Genomic DNA, 19281 nt, shown 5'->3' with positions numbered 1-19281 from the left:
TGCCTGGCTGTCTGAGAAGATATTAATGCCAATCGTCGTAATGACATTATATCTTAGCCATTCCACCACTTCCTTAATTGCAAGGATCTCTGCTTGATACACACTGTAGTGGTCGGGTAACCTTTTCGATATGACCACTTTTACACCCCAAAGCCCACCTGGTCGTTTAGTTTGGAACCAACCGTATAGAAGTCTATGTAACTTCAGTTACCAGGAATATCGTAGTTCCAATCGGTTCTATCAGGAATACTGGTACAGTAATTTTTATAAAAAATCAGCTCAGGCATCCCACACTGCCTGCAACATCGGATATTGTATCAAGTATAACACAGTGTCCGTGGCCGCCACATCACCAATGAGAAAGTTCACTTAACCTCACGGCAATGGTCGCAGAGGCATAAGATGTAGCAATAAATTCAGTGCATCAGATGGTGTCGTCCTCAGTGCGGCTGTGATGCACAAACAAGCCTTCCTTTGGATCCGGTAAAGTATTGAGCAGTAGATGGGTTTTGAAGCGCCGTCCACCAGACCACAACACCATATGGCATAATAGGTCTGATAACTGCAATATACTGGGTATATATTGCAGTTATCACACTATGACTCGTGGTCTAAATGCCCAACTTTTGCCAATGGTTCTCTTGCAGGTGTATAGGGCAAAAGTGGCCTTTCCAAAATGTTGGATTTGAAGTTCAGTTTCCTATCCAGCAAAACACCCAGATATTTTGCGCTTTCTGTAAATGAAACATTCTTTCCACACAAGGAGACAGGTTCCACTGTAGGCAACTTGTATCTCCTGGTGAATAGAACTAATTCTGTCTTGCACGGATTTATACCTAGACCACTTTTGGTAGCCCATTTCGCTGTTCCACGTAGATCTTCCTGAAGTATATCTGGGTAGTGCTGGGAAACTTTCCCTTCACCGCAATTGCCACGTTATCAGCAAACGCGACCACTTTTACTCCTTTTTCTTCCGGAGACAATAATATATTGTTAATGGCTATATTCCAAAGAAGAGGAGACAGTACACCTCCTTGACGTGTTCCTCTGATGACCCATCTTTTTAGATCCACAGATCCAAAGCCTGCCGTAATGCATCATTTAGTAAGTAAGTTATTAATAAACTTTCTTACGGTAGAGTTAATGCCAGAAACGCCCACTCCTTCATTATTGACGTCGGTTTTACATTATTAAAAGCACCTTCAACTCTCCTTGACAGCGAGAGGTCGTGAAGGGCTGTTTCAGTGGATTTGCCTTTACTTTATGCATGCTGCTGCCGCGACAAGCGATCTCTAGGGATCTTTGCTCTAAGATATGTTTTTATCGACCTCTCAAGAGTCTTCAGCATAAAGGATGGTAGACTAATAGGACGAAAATCTTTCGCCTTTATGTGGTAGGGTTTTCCTGCTTTCGGAATGAAAATGATGTTAGTGTTCCTCCATCCCACAGGTATATACGACATTCTGATACAAGCGGAGTATATCTCCCTAAGCCAGGGAACCAGTCTATCAGACACAGCTTGTAATTCAACCGGTGATACGTCATCAGGGCCTGACGACTTAAAGGAGTCGAAACTTCTCGAATGGCCTCCGACGAATGCATATCAGTGGCAACCTCTTCTGGCGCCATGTTAGCCGTTGGAGAATTTCCAGGGAAATGTGTGTCAACGAGTAGTTCTAGTATTTCCTCACTAGACATTGTCCATACATTCTCTGACTTCTGGATATACCCCACCGTAATAGGTCTCGAGGACAGAATCTTCCTTAGCCTAGAGGCCTCATATGTATCCTCCACGGAGCTGCAGAATTCTACCCAATATTTGCTCTGAGCCCTTCTAAGCTCGCCCTTGTATTTTCTTAGCTCAGCCTTATAGATGTCCCAATTGTCTGGTGCTCTTGTGGCTTTTGCTCAAGAGATTTCTGCAGTCCTTCCTTCGACCAAACAGCTCTGGGGTCCACCATTGCGGTCGCTGTTTGCCCCTTGGCTTGGCACTAGGGCATGCTGACACATGAGTCATTCAAGGCCTTCGTGATCCGCTTCACCACTATGTCTATATCCTCCGTAGTTTCTACTTCCTTTTCTAGTCTAGAAGGGATAGTGGTGCAGAATTTGTGCCGAAATTTATCCCTATCCGCCTTTCTTCTGTTTAGCCGAAATTAATATAAAGCTAAAACTAATATAAAGATGATCAGAGAAGCTGTGGTCATGCAACACTTTCCAGTCGCACATTCTTCCACTTATATCTTCCGATACAAAGGTAATATCTAGTAACTCCTGCCTGTTCCTGGTAATATAGGTCGGTTTATTCCCTTTATTACAAATTGCCAGATTGCAGCTTAAAATATATTTAATAAGCAGCTCACCCCTTTCGTTGACATCCGAACTTCCCCATATCTGTTGATGTGCATTAGTATCACTTCCCTACAGAAGCAGCTTCAACCAGCGACTTAAGGTTTGAAGGCGGCATCTCTGAATCATGTGCCATATATAGGGAAGCCAGCCAGTAATGAGACTTGTTTATTTCAAGGCTGGCTACTACTAAATCTTCAGTGCTTAGCGTCGGAAGAAGAAAAACTTTTAGACCACCCTTTGCAAGAACAGGCTCTGTTTTTTGTCCACGTACCATTCCTCCCCGCACCCATGGTTCCTGGATAAGAACCACATCAAATCCCCCAGCCATCAGGAGAACCTTTAGTGCCGCCGCCGAAGCGGCTTTACAATGGTGGAGATTTATCTGTTGAAACCGGACCATTGTCAGGATTCAGAACTTCCACCACTGTTGTGTTAGCCTCGTCTTCTGACTCCACCAGGAGTTCATCCTCACAAGATTCGTTAGAACTTGTCATGATAAGCTTCCGTACGCATCCAGGGGCAGGTGAGAAACTACTCTTCCTTCCTCAGGACACTGGACACTTGCGGTGTGGACGATTTCTCCTTAGATTCTTCACTAATTGCCGGTGTCGAAGTACTTTCTGAGTTCCGTGCTACCCCGCTGGCGCGCACTTTGAGCCCAGTCCAACTTTGTGACCCACCCTCACTGGGCTTGTCGGGTCCCCTTTCGATGCCATTCCCTCCTGTCTCGATTGTGGCAGGGGGATTTTCAGTCTCCTGCCATCTGCCAGACTTTAGCGATGTGGTCGACAGTACCTCAGGCAAGTTTTCAGCAACAACTGCTGAGTCGTCTCCTGATTCCTCAACCCCACCGCTTTTATAGACCTTCAGTTTAAACTTGTTGAATCCGTAGGATATAACGCCTTCAAACTTGTTGCGGTCTGCGAGACAGCTGGAGTTTAGTACGAATACTGCATGTCTCCGGTCACCATCAGCCTCATCCAATCTACCAATCTTCCAGTCGGTAGATGAAAAATTGGGATTACATTCCCTTAGTCTTCCAAGTATCGCTTCAGGATCTGAGGTAATCCTTTGTACGATACATACATCGCCGAAGGCAATTAGTTTGTATCGGCCTCGATACCAGCCTGCATCGTCACAAACTGGAGGAGACCCAGGGAATTCCGCAAGGACGTCGGAGTATACTGATGACAGTCCATTGAAAACCTCACTCCAATTATTCCTAGGTATGCAGACCTGTTCTTCTCCCTTGTCGACAACTGCCATCACCAAACTGTCCCTAGTGACATTAGTAAAGGTTCTGGGACCCATCTTACTGTTGTTCGCCCTAGTTCTTTTAGGCATGGAATGCCCTCCAGGTGACCGCAGCCTTTTGGCTGACTGCGATGCAGTTTCCGAATCTAGACGTGTATTCTTTGGGGTAGCCTGTGCAGCGAATTCCCGAGCCCAATTTAGGGAATCTCTCTCCCTATCAGTGGGAGTCCTAGGATCATTCGCACCAAGCCCCTCAATAACCCTGAGAGCGATGCGTCTTCTATTATTCCAACATCTTAAAGAGCGTGTTGGTTTGCCGGGGAAGGCAGATGGCCTAGGCAAATTATAGGCATGCGAAGAAGGAATAGGTTTGGCCTTGTCCTTTAGACTCGAACCAGGTGTCTTCGTCAAAGCCCCTGCTGACCAGTCGTCTGTCAGCTAGTGGAGCCTGGAGCAGCCGCTCCACCAGTCGAGGTTTCAGTAGCAGACAACATGCTACGGTCTGATACCACCAACACAGCTGTTGGGTCTTTGGAGTCCATTCTAAGCCTACTCCCGGGCTATAGATCTGCCGCTCCACTGGAAAAAGACGCATTTCATTAACCGCATAAAGGTTACTTCCATCGCAGCTATCCTTGAGTGACTTAAATTTGTCTTCCAAAAATAATGACCTATTACGAGTTTCAGGAAAATTCTTGCGGAGTGAAATAATAATACGTCCGCTCCACTCAACGGTTTAAACAATAATCAAGGGGAGAATGTGTAAGCTGTTAAATGTGACGCCTAATATTTTGGGACACTTGATGGCCATCGACCATTACAGTGTCAGCTCGGTATTCATCTCACGCGTATTTGTAGTGAATGGAGGATAGGTTGAGGTTAAACAGTGCCGTAGACATCACTACCAAATGGTGTCGCTATGCGGCACTCGGAGGAGGAGGCTCTTTATCTCTAATCGGACTGCACTCATTGATATGAGAGGAGAATCCACTGTTCCTTAAACTTATCCTTATTCTATACCTTGAACAACCCAAAGCACAGACAGATCGTTATTTACCCACCAACGCCTAACGACTAGTAACCTCAGTATGTGGTCACTTCACTCGGAGAGTGGTCCATTATGTTCGCTCCTAGAAGAAGGTAAAAGAGACCTTGTATGCAGAGGATCCCTGGAAGAGTGGTGTGCCCAAAGCACGGAGATCCCTTTGCGGGACAACTACCTTAAGGGAGGACTCCCCTGGTATATAATCATTGGCGCTGCACATAGTATGCAGCCACACAGCATCTTCTTCCTCCAGATGAACAGAAGTATTCCTAAAGTTGGGGGTGCGCTATTATGTACTTGATCCCTTCATAGTCTTATGACGATCTTTGTTACCACACACCCAACCTACACGTGAAAAGGCATTTCCAAGTGGGGACGAATGAACCGAACAGATTTTAATGCACGCAAGACGCCCTGTTGTTTGTTGTCACACAAACGATTCGCTGACTTATTGCAATCGTCTATATCTATCGACGTCTATATCTATCTTGATGTTCTAAGCATGAAGAAGCAATGTGATCTCCGTTGATGTATTTGAAGTGTCGAAAGAAGCTTTCAAGTTTTAAGACTTTTTTAAACGGAAAACAAGAATTACAACTGTCGTTTGAGGGCAACCCTGCTCGACGGTAACCCTGCTGTTGCAAAATGCTGGTGCAACTGACAGCAATGAACTACAATGGCTGAAATATCCCAAGCCAATTTGCAACATATCTTCATTTTGTTTATTGTTATTGTTTATTTCTAAGCCAATTTTTTTGTATAAATAGGCCCTTCTGGCAAATACTTGTTCTTTTCTATTCGTGATACCAAAAAAAAAACATGTAAGTCGTGCTTTGCATTTTTTGTTGTAATTTTTATTGAACTTGTTAAAGTTTTAAAGTGTTAAATGTAAATTTTAACTTGAATCTTTATTTATTAATAGTGAATAAACAACACATTAACGTAACCTCACACCTTAAACACACACACACACATCAAATGTACAACCCTTATATTTAAAATACAAAACACATATCAAGCAAAATAAATATATCCAGCAGTTTCATCATTTCAAACATAAAGCCATACTTCAGTTTTGTTATTTTGGAAGGCCAACTGGTGTGAGACGTTTATTCATCGGTTCACGAAGAAAAGAAAAGCAACAATTTTATTCAATGTTTAAAGTCATTTTGTGTTATATGTTTGGCGGCAAGTAAACAACGTAAAAAAAAAAGCCGTGGACGGACGGACATTTTGTGTTATTTTTAATGCAAAATTTATTTTGAAGAAGCCAGCCCTCAAATTTTTGCCAAATTTTGCATTAAAATCAAGCCAGCCTTTGTGTGAATTGTGTTACTTACCTTTGTGATCGAGATTCAGCCAAGTTTATGTCCAATTGTCAAGATCAGCCAAGAAGAACAAGCAGCAGAAGCACAAAAGGAACCCCGCCAGCCCGATATCAGCAATACGTCAGCGAAATGTCTGTCAACCACTCACCAAAGTCAGATACGCCAGCAAAAAGCCAACAAAGACAGCCACAGCTACAGCCAATGGACGGTACTACTCATGTCAATACGATTAATCCGCCTTCTCAATTACAGCACCAGAAAACTGCAGCCAATTCACCAGCCGGGACATCAAAACCTGTAAATGAAGTCGGTGAGTTCATGAAGCAAATGAGAGTGCAAATGGAGCAGATGCAGCGTCAAATGCAGGTAATGCAAAGTGAGTACATTGCATCAACGAAGAAGATGCAAGCGCAACTTGTTAATACTGCCAAACAAGTGGAAACGCAGTTAGCCAATCAAATGACGTCGACGTCGCTGTCCGCATTACCTACATCGACGCTGCCACAGCCGCCATCAAATATGCCAGAACCAATACTGCCAACATCTCAGCCATCACTGCCACCACCAAATCAGTCACAATATCAGCCGCCACAGAATCTTCTACAACAGCCGCCACAACTGTCGCCTCTACAACAGCAAGTTTGTCAGCCAACGCCACAATATCCGCCGCCATCACGGTCTATAAATTCGGATATGTCTGTCCACAATTCGTATCCACAAAGTTTTATATCTGTTCCACACAAAAAAATTTATCCTCTTCCCACATTTTCAGGTCTTCCAGAAGAATGGCAAACCTTTTATGAAGCGTACGAAAGCACCACAGCCGAATTTGGATATAACAGCCTCCACAACATTATGCGCCTCAGAGATGCTATCAAGGGTCGAGCCAGAGAAACCGTCGAATCGCTACTAGGTAATTCTGCCAACGTCGACACCATTATACGAACGCTGCTTGAAACCTTTGGTCGTCCGGAACAGCTGATTAGAAGCCAAATTGAAAAGGTTCGTGCCATTCCACCTTTAGCCAATGACAACCTGGAAGCCCTGGTAAACTTCGCCAACAAAATCTCGAACATGGCCACATTTGTCAAGAACGTGAAGGGAGATCACCATCTTTCCAACCCTTCATTGTTGAGCGAACTGGTCGCTAAACTTTCCACAAGCCGCCAAATGCAGTGGGCCGAAAAATGCCTCCAATTACAACAACCAGCCACCATAGTTGACTTTGCAGAATGGCTATCAGTACTGCGTCGCCTGGCCAATATCGTCCATGACACCTTGCCGTCAACTTCGACCAATGCCGCATCAAACCGCCGCCATTTTGCTGCTACTGCACCGCCACCAAACCGAAAATACGTCAACGTCACTGTCAGCCAATGTCCAGTATGTAAGGGTGAGTGCACTAACATAAAACACTGTACAGAATTTTTAAACATGTCCATCGACAAAAGATGGAACACTATAAAAGGGCTCAAGATTTGTTTTTGTTGTTTAAAACGTGGACATCAAGTTAAATTTTGCCACACAAAACGCGGTTGTGGCGTTAATGATTGCCCAAAGCCACACAACAATTTATTGCACAGTACACTTTCACAATCACAACCGGAGCCAGCGATCGAGCCAACTCATTTGTCCACGACGGGTGGGACACAAAATAACCGCACGGTCACGTCCGAAGCACAACGACCACAAACCGAAAGACGAAATTGCCATGCAGCTCATTCTCCCGATAATGTGCTTTTCCAGATTTTACCCATAACTTTGCATGGGCAGCACAAAACAATAAGTACTTACGCCTTCATTGACGACGGCGCCAACGTTTCTATGCTGGATCTGGAAATAGCACGAGAACTTGAACTCCATGGAGAACCTGAGCACTTGGAGCTGCAATGGCTTAATACTCACCGCGTAACACAGAAAACGGAAAAAATTCGCGTGACCATCAGTGGAGTTGGCCAATTTAACAGAAAATACTTACTTTCCAATGTTTACGTTTCATCGGATATGTCATTGCCAGTACAGAGTTGCCATATAGCTCATTTTATGAAATCCCAAAAAAGTGACAAAATCGCCAATTTAAATATGCGGGATTATTCTAATGTTCAACCAAAAATGATTTTAAGCTTAACCCATTCCTTCCTAACAGTTCCCATTGAGACGCCTACACTTTTATCCGAATTTGGACCCATTGTGTCAACCACCAGATTAGGCGCTGTTATATATGGACCAATTCCTGGTGAAGAACCAACAAACATAAAGAGGGCTTTACACGTAAGGAAGTGTGTGTACCAAAATGATGTTTTGAAGGAGTTGAGCGATATGATGCGTGGTTATTTTGATGTGGAGACCCTTGGAACCAAAATGCCCGTGAAACCTATAAAATCCAAAGAAGATGAGAGAGAAATGGGCATATTGGAAACAAACACAAAGCAAGTAAATGGCCGATATGAATGTTCGTTGTTGTGGAGAGAAGATGTGAGACCGATCCCTGACTCATACAACATGGCTTTGAATCGTTTGTACTCTGTGGAACGTAAGATGGCAAAAGACAGTGAGTATAAAATGGAATATTGCGATAAAATAGCAGATTATGTTAAAAAAGGATATTGCCGTAAATTATCGGATGAAGAAAAATCTATAATGCGCGAACGGACCTTTTATTTGCCCCATTTTGGTGTAATAAATCCAAATAAAAAAGGAATTCGGCTGGTTTTTGATGCGGCGGCCGAGGTTATGAACTTCTCATTAAACAAAGCCTTACTTCCTGGTCCTGACATTAATAACTCATTAATTTCAATTCTTTTTAAATTTAGAGAATCCCCCATTGCTGTGTGTGGTGACATACAAGAGATGTTTCACCAGATCGCCATTGCCAGGAAAGACCAAGATAGCCAAAGATTTCTGTGGAGAGATGGCAATCCTGATCAGCCTGTGGACACTTATGTTATGGAAAGGCTTATTTTTGGAGCCACCTGTTCACCAACCATTGCCCAATATGTCAAGAATAAAAATGCGACAAAATACATCGAAAAGTCACCAAGAGCCGTCCATGGTATCATCGAACGTCATTATGTGGATGATTATGTCGATTGTTTCGAAACTGAAGATGAAGCCCTTAATGTTGTTCGCGAAGTGGTAAGGATCCATAAATCCGGTGGTTTCCATCTTCGCAACATAATATCCAACAGTGAACGAGTGGCAATACTATGTGGTAATAATCCTGGCAATGGCGAGAACAGTGGCAACTTTCTTTTTGGTGACAGCATAGAACGGGTACTCGGTATTCATTGGGCACCAAAGACAGATGATTTTTGTTTTCATTTGCGTTTGGCCAAAGTGGACAAAAATATATTAAATTTTACAAAGGTGCCAACAAAAAGGGAGATGCTCGGCCTAAATATGTCCGTATACGACCCATACGGATTCCTGTGCGACTTTATGGTGACGTCAAAGGTGCTAATGCAGAAGGTCTGGAAATGTGGGGTAAGTTGGGACGAGCAATTGCCGTCAGAAATTTATAGCCAGTGGAAGTACTGGTTGGAGCAGTTATCGAGATTGGTGGAATTTAAGATTCCAAGATGTTACGCCGGTGGTTTTAGCAGCAGCAATGTTGATCTACATGTCTTTGTGGATGCAAGCGAAGAGGCTATGGCAGTTGTGGCATATTGGAGAGTGGTAAGTGTCAGTGGTGTTAAAGTGATGTTTGTAATGGGCAAAACAAGCTGTGCCCCGACACGGTATCACACAATACCAAAACTGGAATTGCAAGCTGCTGTAATGGGCGTTCGAATGAAAGAGGCCATATTAAAAAACCATTTGTGCTGTGTTAATAATGTTTTCTTTTGGTCAGATTCTTTTACGGTGATACAGTGGATTCGGTCAGATCACCGAAAATACAAGCAATATGTGGCAAATCGTGTGGCTGAGATATTGGACGGCAGCAGCATTGAACAATGGAGGTGGTGCCCTGGTAACGAGAACACTGCAGACGAAGGAACTCGCTCAAAACTGTTCAAGCCATATGAACCCGAAGGACGTTGGAAAAATGGACCAACGTTTTTGCGGAAGGCGGAATCGTATTGGCCGAGTGAGGTGCACAATCAAATGAAAAAGGATGAAAGTGGCTCAGAACTGCGATCCAAGCACAGAGTTCTGGTGGCTCAGAAGGTATGTTGGTGCATTCCAAATATTGATAATTTTTCCAATTACAGAAGGCTGAAACGGGCTATGGCATGGGTGTTCCGGTATGTGCAAAACATGAGGCGTAAAATCAAAGGTGAGGCGTTGTTCTTGTGTGATCTGTCCCTGGAAGAAGAAGAGAATGCCGTGTCTTATCTGTGCCGTCAGGTGCAACGTCAACAATACGAAGACGAACTTGAGGACCTGAAAAAACAACACTCAGTGAGCCAAAGCAGCCAATTATTGTCGCTGAATCCCTTTGTTGGCCAAGATGGCTTAATTCGTGCGTCTGGGAGAATCCAAAATGCTGCCTTTTTGAATCTGGAAGCCAGGCAGCCCATAATTTTGCCGAAAAATCATCGGTTCACCAGGTTATTGGTGGAATTCTACCACAGAAAGTTCCTGCACATCAACACTGCCACTGCTATGAGCGAAATACGTCAAAAGTACTGGGTGCCATCACTGCGTCAACTATTAAACAGCATCCAGAGCCACTGTTCCGCCTGCAAACTTCGTCGAGCCAGGCCACGTCAACCCCAGATGTCTGCCTTACCGATGGAGAGGGTGACCCCATACGTTCGAGCCTTCACATACACAGGACTTGATTATTTTGGCCCAGTAAGTGTTGGAATCCGCCGTCAACGTGAGAAAAGGTGGGTTGCTCTTTTTACCTGCTTTACAACCCGTGCCATCCACCTGGAGATTGCCACAGACCTATCCAGCGATGCTTGCCTGATGTGTATCCGCAACTTCATTAATAGAAGAGGTGTCCCTGTATCCATAAGAAGCGACAACGGGACCAATTTTTTTGGCATAGCAAAGGAATTACAAGGTATTGATATGTTTTTGGATACTAATAGTCTCTCTTCAGGTTTGACGGCACTGGGCATCAAATGGATATTCAACACTCCGTTGAATCCAAGTGAAGGCGGCGTATGGGAACGGCTTGTGCAGTCCGTGAAGAAGGCATTGTACATCATGTTGAAAGAGCAGGCTCCAAAGCTCGAAACGCTCCAATCGTTTCTAATCGAAGCAGAGAACATCATCAATTCGAGACCCTTGACTCATCTACCTGTGACTCCCGAAGACCCGGAACCATTGACCCCGAATCATTTTCTGCTTGGGTGCACTAATTCAACCCAAACTCCGGCACCATATGAGCCCATATTGATGTGTCTTCGAAAGCAGTGGCGTGTGGTGCAGAACTTAAAGAACGGCATGTGGCATCAATGGCTGCATGAATATCTTCCTGAGCTGACGAGAAGGACGAAATGGTGTTTGCCATCACAACCGTTGGACGTGGGCTGCCTTGTTTTTATTTGTGACCCAGATCTTCCAAGAAGCCAATGGAAAAGAGGGCGTGTCATCGAGCTCCATCGCGGCAAAGATGGTGTAGCACGTTCAGCCGAAGTGCGCACAGATGTGGGTGTCTACCGCCGTCCTGTTTCCAAGTTGGCCATACTAGACGTTGAAGACTCTGCTGGTGAAGGTGAAGCCTCCCCCTCTGGGTCAGTTCACAGGGGTGGGGATGTCGTTTGAGGGCAACCCTGCTCGACGGTAACCCTGCTGTTGCAAAATGCTGGTGCAACTGACAGCAATGAACTACAATGGCTGAAATATCCCAAGCCAATTTGCAACATATCTTCATTTTGTTTATTGTTTTTGTTTATTTTTAAGCCAATTTTTTTGTATAAATAGGCCCTTCTGGCAAATACTTGTTCTTTTCTATTCGTGATACCAAAAAAACATGTAAGTCGTGCTTTGCATTTTTTGTTGTAATTTTTATTGAACTTGTTAAAGTTTTAAAGTGTTAAATGTAAATTTTAACTTGAATCTTTATTTATTAATAGTGAATAAACAACACATTAACGTAACCTCACACCTTAAACACACACACACACATCAAATGTACAACCCTTATATTTAAAATACAAAACACATATCAAGCAAAATAAATATATCCAGCAGTTTCATCATTTCAAACATAAAGCCATACTTCAGTTTATTATTTTGGAAGGCCAACTGGTGTGAGACGTTTATTCATCGGTTCACGAAGAAAAGAAAAGCAACAACAACCTACATCAGGCCGAAGATGGAAGGAATATAATACACATGTATGGGCTGGATCTTCCAAATCATCCTTGAAACTTCTGGACTCCGTTCAGAGCAGAGCGCTGGTGTTGATTGGCGACGCTAGGGTATTCAACACTATTGTTTCTTTTGAGCATCGTCGTAATGTGGGTTATGTGACGCTGTTCTATCGATACTTCCATGGTGAGTGCTTCGCAGCATCGGGTCAATCGTTTACGTACAACCGGTTGTCATGGGATTGGATTGTATCTCACGTTTCTGAACTCAACTCACTGTTCCAAATTCTTAATCAAACTAAACCCCATACAGGATTCACTGAATAAGGTTAAGCCAAGCGATCAGCCGATATACTTTTTTTTTTAATATTTGGCAGTACTTGGCATTGAGGATGTCAACTTGTTCTCTTTTTACATTCATTCTTTGTTTACGTTTTCTCCTATATGATGACATTTTCAATCGTCAGATTTGACATCCTTAATGATGTTTATGGGGCCTATCCACTTTGTGTTTTGCATGTGACCTAACCTTCTATTAGTGAATCCTGAACCCCATACTGGCTAAAAAGATAATTTGTACCAATTTTCAGCTTACATTTAATTTTAAGAGGGTGCAGCGTGATTATATCAGTTAAGTGACATTTTTCGGAGTTCTCCTCTAGGATTCGAACTCGGAGATTGAGATTCATAGGCGGACAAGTAACTTGTGTGCCACGGAGTCCTCCAAGTTAGTACATATTATGATTTCGTCCATAGGCGGGGTAATTTCGGAGATAGGCTATATCGGACAATATTTAAATAATAATAATAGTCCGATCTGCCATTCGATTTCTCAAGGGCGCAGAAGAACCATTTTCTTCTCCGTACTCAAATGCCGACTACTGGAAAATCCACTTTTTATGGTCCCCAAATAGAAGAAATATTTTTTTTAATAATAAAAATATATAGAATAAATAGAGGATGAACTGTGCTAAGGTATTACCCCGCCTTGGGGAACTCCTTGTCTCACTCTACGTGACTTCAAATTCTTATCTCTAAATTTCCCATACGACTGGCGACCACACAAACAATTCCCAACCCAACGTTTTATGCCCGGATGGAGGGAGGAACAACTGACCGTATCGAAAGACTTCCATAGGTCCAGAGCCAAGAGGTCACGACTGTCACATGGCCTGAACAGATTGGGACCACTCTTAATATGCGCAGGAATGGTGTGCAAATATTTCGTGGTGGCTGATTCTTTGCGAATGAAAATTCTTCAACGGGACTAGAACGGCTTCGAATTTTACGACAATGAAGGGCGAATGTATATAAAATTGATTAACAAAATTAAACTCAGGATAAATTTGTTGTTTAATTAGTAATTTTATTAGCGTTGTTGGTTTTTGAATAACAATTAAATTGAAATGATAATATTGTACTGTAGTTCGTTAAGTATAAGACTCTACTTTGTTAAGTATAAAATTAAATAATAATTTAATACTTTCGTTGGTCGCACCTTGCGTAGTTACAATCTTCTTTCAATAGTGCTTTCATCCATTCGTCTGTACATGGCGAAATAGAGGATAGGTGGGGTTTGAACCATGCCAGAGATATAACCTTGCCTTGGAACACTTCCATGTATCTCTTTACGGACTATCAAATTATTCTCTCTTCAGTTCACACATGACTGGAGACCACAAAAATAATTCGTGATCTAACGTTTTAGGCCCGGATGGAGGGAGAGAGGTCTTTGTTTGGTCCAGAATGCCTAATAGGGGCATGTTTGGTGTGCAAAAATGTGGTGGCTGATGCTCTTCGATTGGAAATTGATCAACTCGGGAGGAGTAATCCTTCATGTTTCTTGGCTACTGCTGAGCGTATGGCAATCGGTCTGAGTCTTCGAGTCTTTCGGGCTTCAGTAGCATTATTACTCTGCCCATTTTCCAGCCATCGGGAAATCTAAAACCAAAGACAGGCTGAGGACCTTTGTCCAGTACTTGACTCCCGGTTTATTTTGATTCTTCAGCATCAGTGTAGAGGAGGGGATTCGGTAGTGACCCAGAGCCTTGAACAACTTGGATACGAAGAATGGATCTCTCCTTGTCATGCCACTCATGAGATGCTTATTAAATTTAAGATTCAACAGTCGCCAACTTTCTTTTGTTATTTACTGTGCTCTGTCTCAGATTCAAGTTCACTAAAAAGACCATTACTCCCCCTGCTCAGGCTATACCTCGGCTAAGTATTTCTAATTATTCATTTCTCTTACCAAGCTTCCTAACTTGATTCTGGCTGGGGCCAAGATTTCTAAAATCGGCCTCTTAACTTCCGAGTGATATGAAGAAACATTTCTATTACCCCTACCCATACCTCAATTCCTCGCAAGTTTGTAATCCTATTGCCAAAAGTCAAAATTGCAAAAACTTTCTACATTAGATCCTTCCTATAGTTTTTCTACGCACAATTCAGAAGTTGTCGTCATCATCACTTTCTTCAATATCGCCATCATAATCACATTCAAGACGGCTATCATTGTTGGAATCTGATTCCGATTCCATGGTATCATCACCATTGTCCGTGACATCGCTATAATAATGAATTTTGTGGTCAATATTGGAAGCATTCATAGATGCTGATACGATGGCATCATAACTGGTACTGGTTTGGTCATATTTTCGAAATGTTTCAAATTGAGAGCAGCTAGCTAAATTTTCTGGAAAATCTATCTCTGGTTCTGAATCATCTTGTCCAGAGAAACTTGTTTTGTCTTCAAAGTATCGGTACAATCTTTGCCGCCCAAAGTTTTCGAGTTCTAAAAGATCAGTGCGAAAATCTTCTGGCGAATAATTTTCGATTTGAAAGAGGGACAGATTTTCCATATTCTCACATGAAATATTTCCGAATTCCGATTCCGGTAACATTGGAACATTTTCATTATAAGCTAATGTTCGAGACATATCACATTTGCGATATGTCTCGAACTGGGAACAACAATTATTAGCACCATTTGTAGTTATGTCGTTTGCTAGTTCGGTTTCGGATTCGTATTCCACGGAAGAGTCATCATATCCAATGCTATTGCTTTGTTCATTGATGTGCTGGTACCATCTTTGTCTAAAACTCTCTAATTCCAAAAGATCACTGTAAAAATCTTCCAGCGCATAATTTTTATATTCAAAGATAGAACAATTGTCTAATTCCTCATATGAAGTTATTTGATATATTGATTTCATTGGGACATCTCCATTGTTATCCAATTGCAACTCATCATCATACGTTTTGGTGGTTTGGTCACCTATCCTATAGGTCTCGGATTGGCAGCAACAATTATTGACACAATCTTCCGGAAAGTCGATTGTCGATTCGTATTCCGACTCTGATAATTCCATGGAGGAATTATCATGTCCAACACTGTTGCTTTGGACTTCCAAGTGTTGGTTGTATGTTCGGCTCTCTAATTGCAGCAGATCATTAGGAAAATGCGAATTGTACACCAATTCCAAGCAATCATCATCTGCATTGCTGGTGGTTCGTTCACATGTTCGAAATGTCTCAAATTGGGAGCAAGAATCGTTAGCATTATCTTCAGAGATATCAATTGCCGATTCATATTCAGACTCGGAATCGTGCTCGGAATTCATGAAGGAACCATCACGCTCAACATTGTTGCTTTGCTGATCAACATTTTCTAGTTTCAGTCCCTTGGAATCATTATCCTCGTATGCCTCATATGCGATGCGGATTCTTTGTATCTCTTTATAGTGGTTATACAACCTTCTTCGCGAACTTACTATGTGCTTCCAATATTGAGATTGTCTAAAACTAATAACCCCTGGTTCTTCATCCGTATCGAATCCGGAGCTAAATTCCAAGTCAATGATATTAGAGGCGTCCACTAAGGCATCGGCAGTTCTATAGCCTTCTAATTGAAAATTGTTCAAACTCTGCTGCCAATCTCTGAAATCCCTTTTCGGATTGCCAAATTTCCCTGCTATATTACAAAACTGACCCCCAACTGCATTATGTTCCTGTACCTCAGAAGCCTCGTTTCCCAAATATTCTAGAATGACATTTTATTTTAAATTAACAAAATTTTCTTTATTTTTTTACAAACGAGATACATACATATTTAAACACAAATGAATTGAACACATTTTGCAATACTTACCCTCTACGCAACTAGTTCCTCCCAATCCACCATTGTCCCCATTCGCCCCGCAATCACAATCAAAGACTTCATTTAGGACATTCCTCGTTGCCTTTTTTGTTTCGTTTTTTGTTTCTATTCTTGCCGCGGGATGGTCAGGAAAACGTTTTAACGACTCTCTTCCGTGCCGTTCTTGATGGGGCTCATTCGCAGAACAAGAATCTGAAATGTTTTTGTAATAAAAAGCAAAATAATGTTTTAATATAAACATTTTTTTTTTGTGATGAAATTCATTTTTGCAAAACTTACCGTCAATGTTGTTATTTGCACGAATTCCATGTTCCTCGGTTGCTCCAAATTCGGACTCCACGAATTGGTTGAATGTATCCATATTTTATTGTTTGTTTGTTGAGTTTCTTTTCAGTTTTTGTTCAGGTTCTTTTGTTCTTTCCTTTTTTGAAAAAATTTTTGTGTTCTTTCTTGAATTCAAAAGTTTGACAACTGAACTATAAAACATAGGTAGGTAGGTAGAATCTTTAAAATACGAACTTCATTCATAACTCTGGTCAACACAAAATACATTGAAAAAAATGCATAACATTAAACATCTTTGTTTTGGAAGATCGAACTTCTTTAATTACGAGTGGTTTGTGCCGACTACAAAAGCAATTACTTTCCTTTCTATCTTTCCTACAATGAAGCATATTGCAGAAAAGCTGATATTAATATTCGGTGATTTATTGGGCCCTTTCCATATGATAACTGATTTTCTTCTTGCCTTGCTTGCATCGATAAGAGGTTGTCGAGTCGATGATGATCCCTAGAACTCTTGGCCCCTTTACTGTCGGAATTATTTGTCTATCGACCATTACCTTAGGAACTATAGTGAACTCACTCGTCCAGTAGAAGAACAGTTTGGCCAATGAGCGAGATTTTCAGCTTAGTACCCCTGAACTTCCGCCAAATCTTGGAAATCAAAATTTCCTTGCCCGACCTAGAGTGCGCTTCAAACGATAGAGACTAAACGGAACAGGGCAGAGAACACCGTTCTGGAACTTTGGATTGTACCTCTCGTTTCTGAACTCTACATTGAATCGACCGCACAAGTAGTTCGCAAATCACTTTTTCCTCGAGTTCGGAAGATTGAACTCGATGACGTCATTAAAAAAAAATGTGGCATGATTGACCGTATCAAATGCCTTTGATAGGTCAAGGGTCATGAGGATGGTTCTTTGAAGGTGTATCTTCCCATATAGACCACGGTGAGTGCTGTTGTTGTGCTGGGCATCTCATAGAATCCGTGTTGATGATCCTCCGGTAGTAAGGATAAACTCAAACCAAGCAGGAATATGGTTGCCCATGACACGGCCATTTTGCCTGGCTATGTGTTAGGCAGTCTGCCATTAGACGCATTTGACGATTTTGTCCATTCTGATCGGCATAAAATGCCCAACAACTTGCGATTTCAGATAAGTTGTCAAATAAATGGGAACCTAAAGTTGAATTCCTTTCTGCCAGTGCGGTACACGCACAGAAAATGTGACGTCCTCACAGATTCTGCAGAAATGGTTATTTGCGACGTTTAGTCTAGCAGCATGTTTACCGATGAACAAGTGTCGGCAAAGCAGTAAATCTCTTCAAGTCTAGATTGGGCGACAATATATTTAAGAGTTCACAACCCGCACTTGTGACCAACCATCATTCGTTGTCTTTGGGCTTGATTCTGAATACTTAGCTCACTATCACTTCTTTAATTGCAAGTATCTCCGCTTGATACACACTGCAGTGGTCGGGTAACCTTCTCGATATGACTAGACTTAGTTCTGATAGAGAACACTCCAAAGCCCACCGGGTAGTCTTGTCTAGAACCATCCGTATAGAAGTGTATGTAGCTTCTATAACCATGTATATTGTTGTAGTAATCACATATTTGCATGTGGTGGCAGCGATCTTCGTCAAGTTCTTAAAGGTGAGCAAGATCGTCCCGGTCTATAGGGCCGACCACCGTGGGAACTTTGTGGCCATTGGTTATTTAAAGGTTGCAAATACTTGGCCTGTTGTTATATCGAGCATCATAGAAGGTGCCGCCCGGCCTCTTACTAAGACTCTCCACTCGATGCCGCTGGTTGTCCGTGACTGGGAACATTATGGCCATTGGTTATTTAAAAGTGCCAAATATTCGCCTTCTTGTTGTTGTATCGAGCATCATAGGAGGTACCGCCCGGCCTCTCACTGAAACTCTAAACTCGATGCCGCTGGTTGTCCGTGACTGGGAACATTATGGCCATTGGTTATTTTGAAGGTGCCAAATACTCGCCTTGTTGTCATATCGAACATCGTAGGAGGTGCCGCCCGGCCTCTCACTGAAACTCTAAACTCGATGCCGCTGGTTGTCCGTGACTGGGAACATTATGGCCATTGGTTATTTTGAAGGTGCCAAATACTCGCCTTGTTGTCATATCGAGCATCATAGGAGGTGCCGTCCGGCCTCTCACTGAGACTCTCCACTCGATGCCGCTGGTTGTCCGTGACAGCAGTTGCAGCTACATTTCACTATTCGCAACCAGTGCGTGCGCCTGGTAGCTTTCAGTTGATATTGTAGTTGCAATCGGTTATATCAGGAATATTGGCACTTTACTTTCTATCAAATAAGGGCTCAGGCAATGTTTAATCCACACTGGCTGGAACATCGGGAATTGTGTTAAGGATAATACATTGTCCGTAGCCGCCGCATGACCAAAGATAAAGCTCCCTTAGCCTCACAGCAGTGGTCCCAGGAACTTCTCTAGCTGCAATGTTCAGGGCATCAGATGTTATTGTTGTGATGCACAAACAAGCACTCCATCTAGTGTATGACACGCGGCTTAAACCCTCATAATTTCTTAATGGCTTCCTTGCAAGTGTATA

The 19281-nt window shown here is 42.5% G+C and overlaps 2 protein-coding genes across 2 annotated transcripts; both read left to right on the top strand.

Annotated features, from left to right (window-relative positions):
* Positions 1 to 5440: 5440 nt before the first annotated feature.
* LOC131995730 (uncharacterized) lies at positions 5441 to 10346 on the top strand. The gene is made up of 2 exons (XM_059364681.1): positions 5441 to 10134; positions 10191 to 10346. Exons 1-2 carry the CDS (start codon positions 6019 to 6021, stop codon positions 10245 to 10247), a joined length of 4173 nt encoding a protein of 1390 aa, XP_059220664.1. The 5' UTR covers positions 5441 to 6018; the 3' UTR covers positions 10248 to 10346.
* A 238-nt stretch (positions 10347 to 10584) lies between these two features.
* On the top strand, positions 10585 to 12572 carry LOC131996067 (uncharacterized). Its single transcript, XM_059365515.1, has 2 exons — positions 10585 to 11666; positions 12176 to 12572. Exons 1-2 carry the CDS (start codon positions 10585 to 10587, stop codon positions 12570 to 12572), a joined length of 1479 nt encoding a protein of 492 aa, XP_059221498.1.
* The last annotated feature ends 6709 nt before the right edge of the window (positions 12573 to 19281 follow it).

The sequence above is a fragment of the Stomoxys calcitrans genome, chromosome 3 (assembly GCF_963082655.1).
Source record: "Stomoxys calcitrans chromosome 3, idStoCalc2.1, whole genome shotgun sequence".
Classification (NCBI taxonomy): Eukaryota; Metazoa; Arthropoda; class Insecta; order Diptera; family Muscidae; genus Stomoxys; species Stomoxys calcitrans.
This window is presented reverse-complemented; position numbering and strand designations above follow the sequence as displayed.

Bases quoted from the DNA above. Each gene is read 5' to 3' on its own strand.
- LOC131996067 (XM_059365515.1), top strand. From the start codon at position 10,585: ATGAGCGAAATACGTCAAAAGTACTGGGTGCCATCACTGCGTCAACTA. The intron at 11,667-12,175 runs GTCAGTTCACAG...TTATTTTGGAAG, and splicing joins GGTGAAGCCTCCCCCTCTGG to GCCAACTGGTGTGAGACGTT.
- LOC131995730 (XM_059364681.1), top strand. From the start codon at position 6,019: ATGTCCAATTGTCAAGATCAGCCAAGAAGAACAAGCAGCAGAAGCACA. The intron at 10,135-10,190 runs GTGGCTCAGAAG...TTCCAATTACAG, and splicing joins GATCCAAGCACAGAGTTCTG to AAGGCTGAAACGGGCTATGG.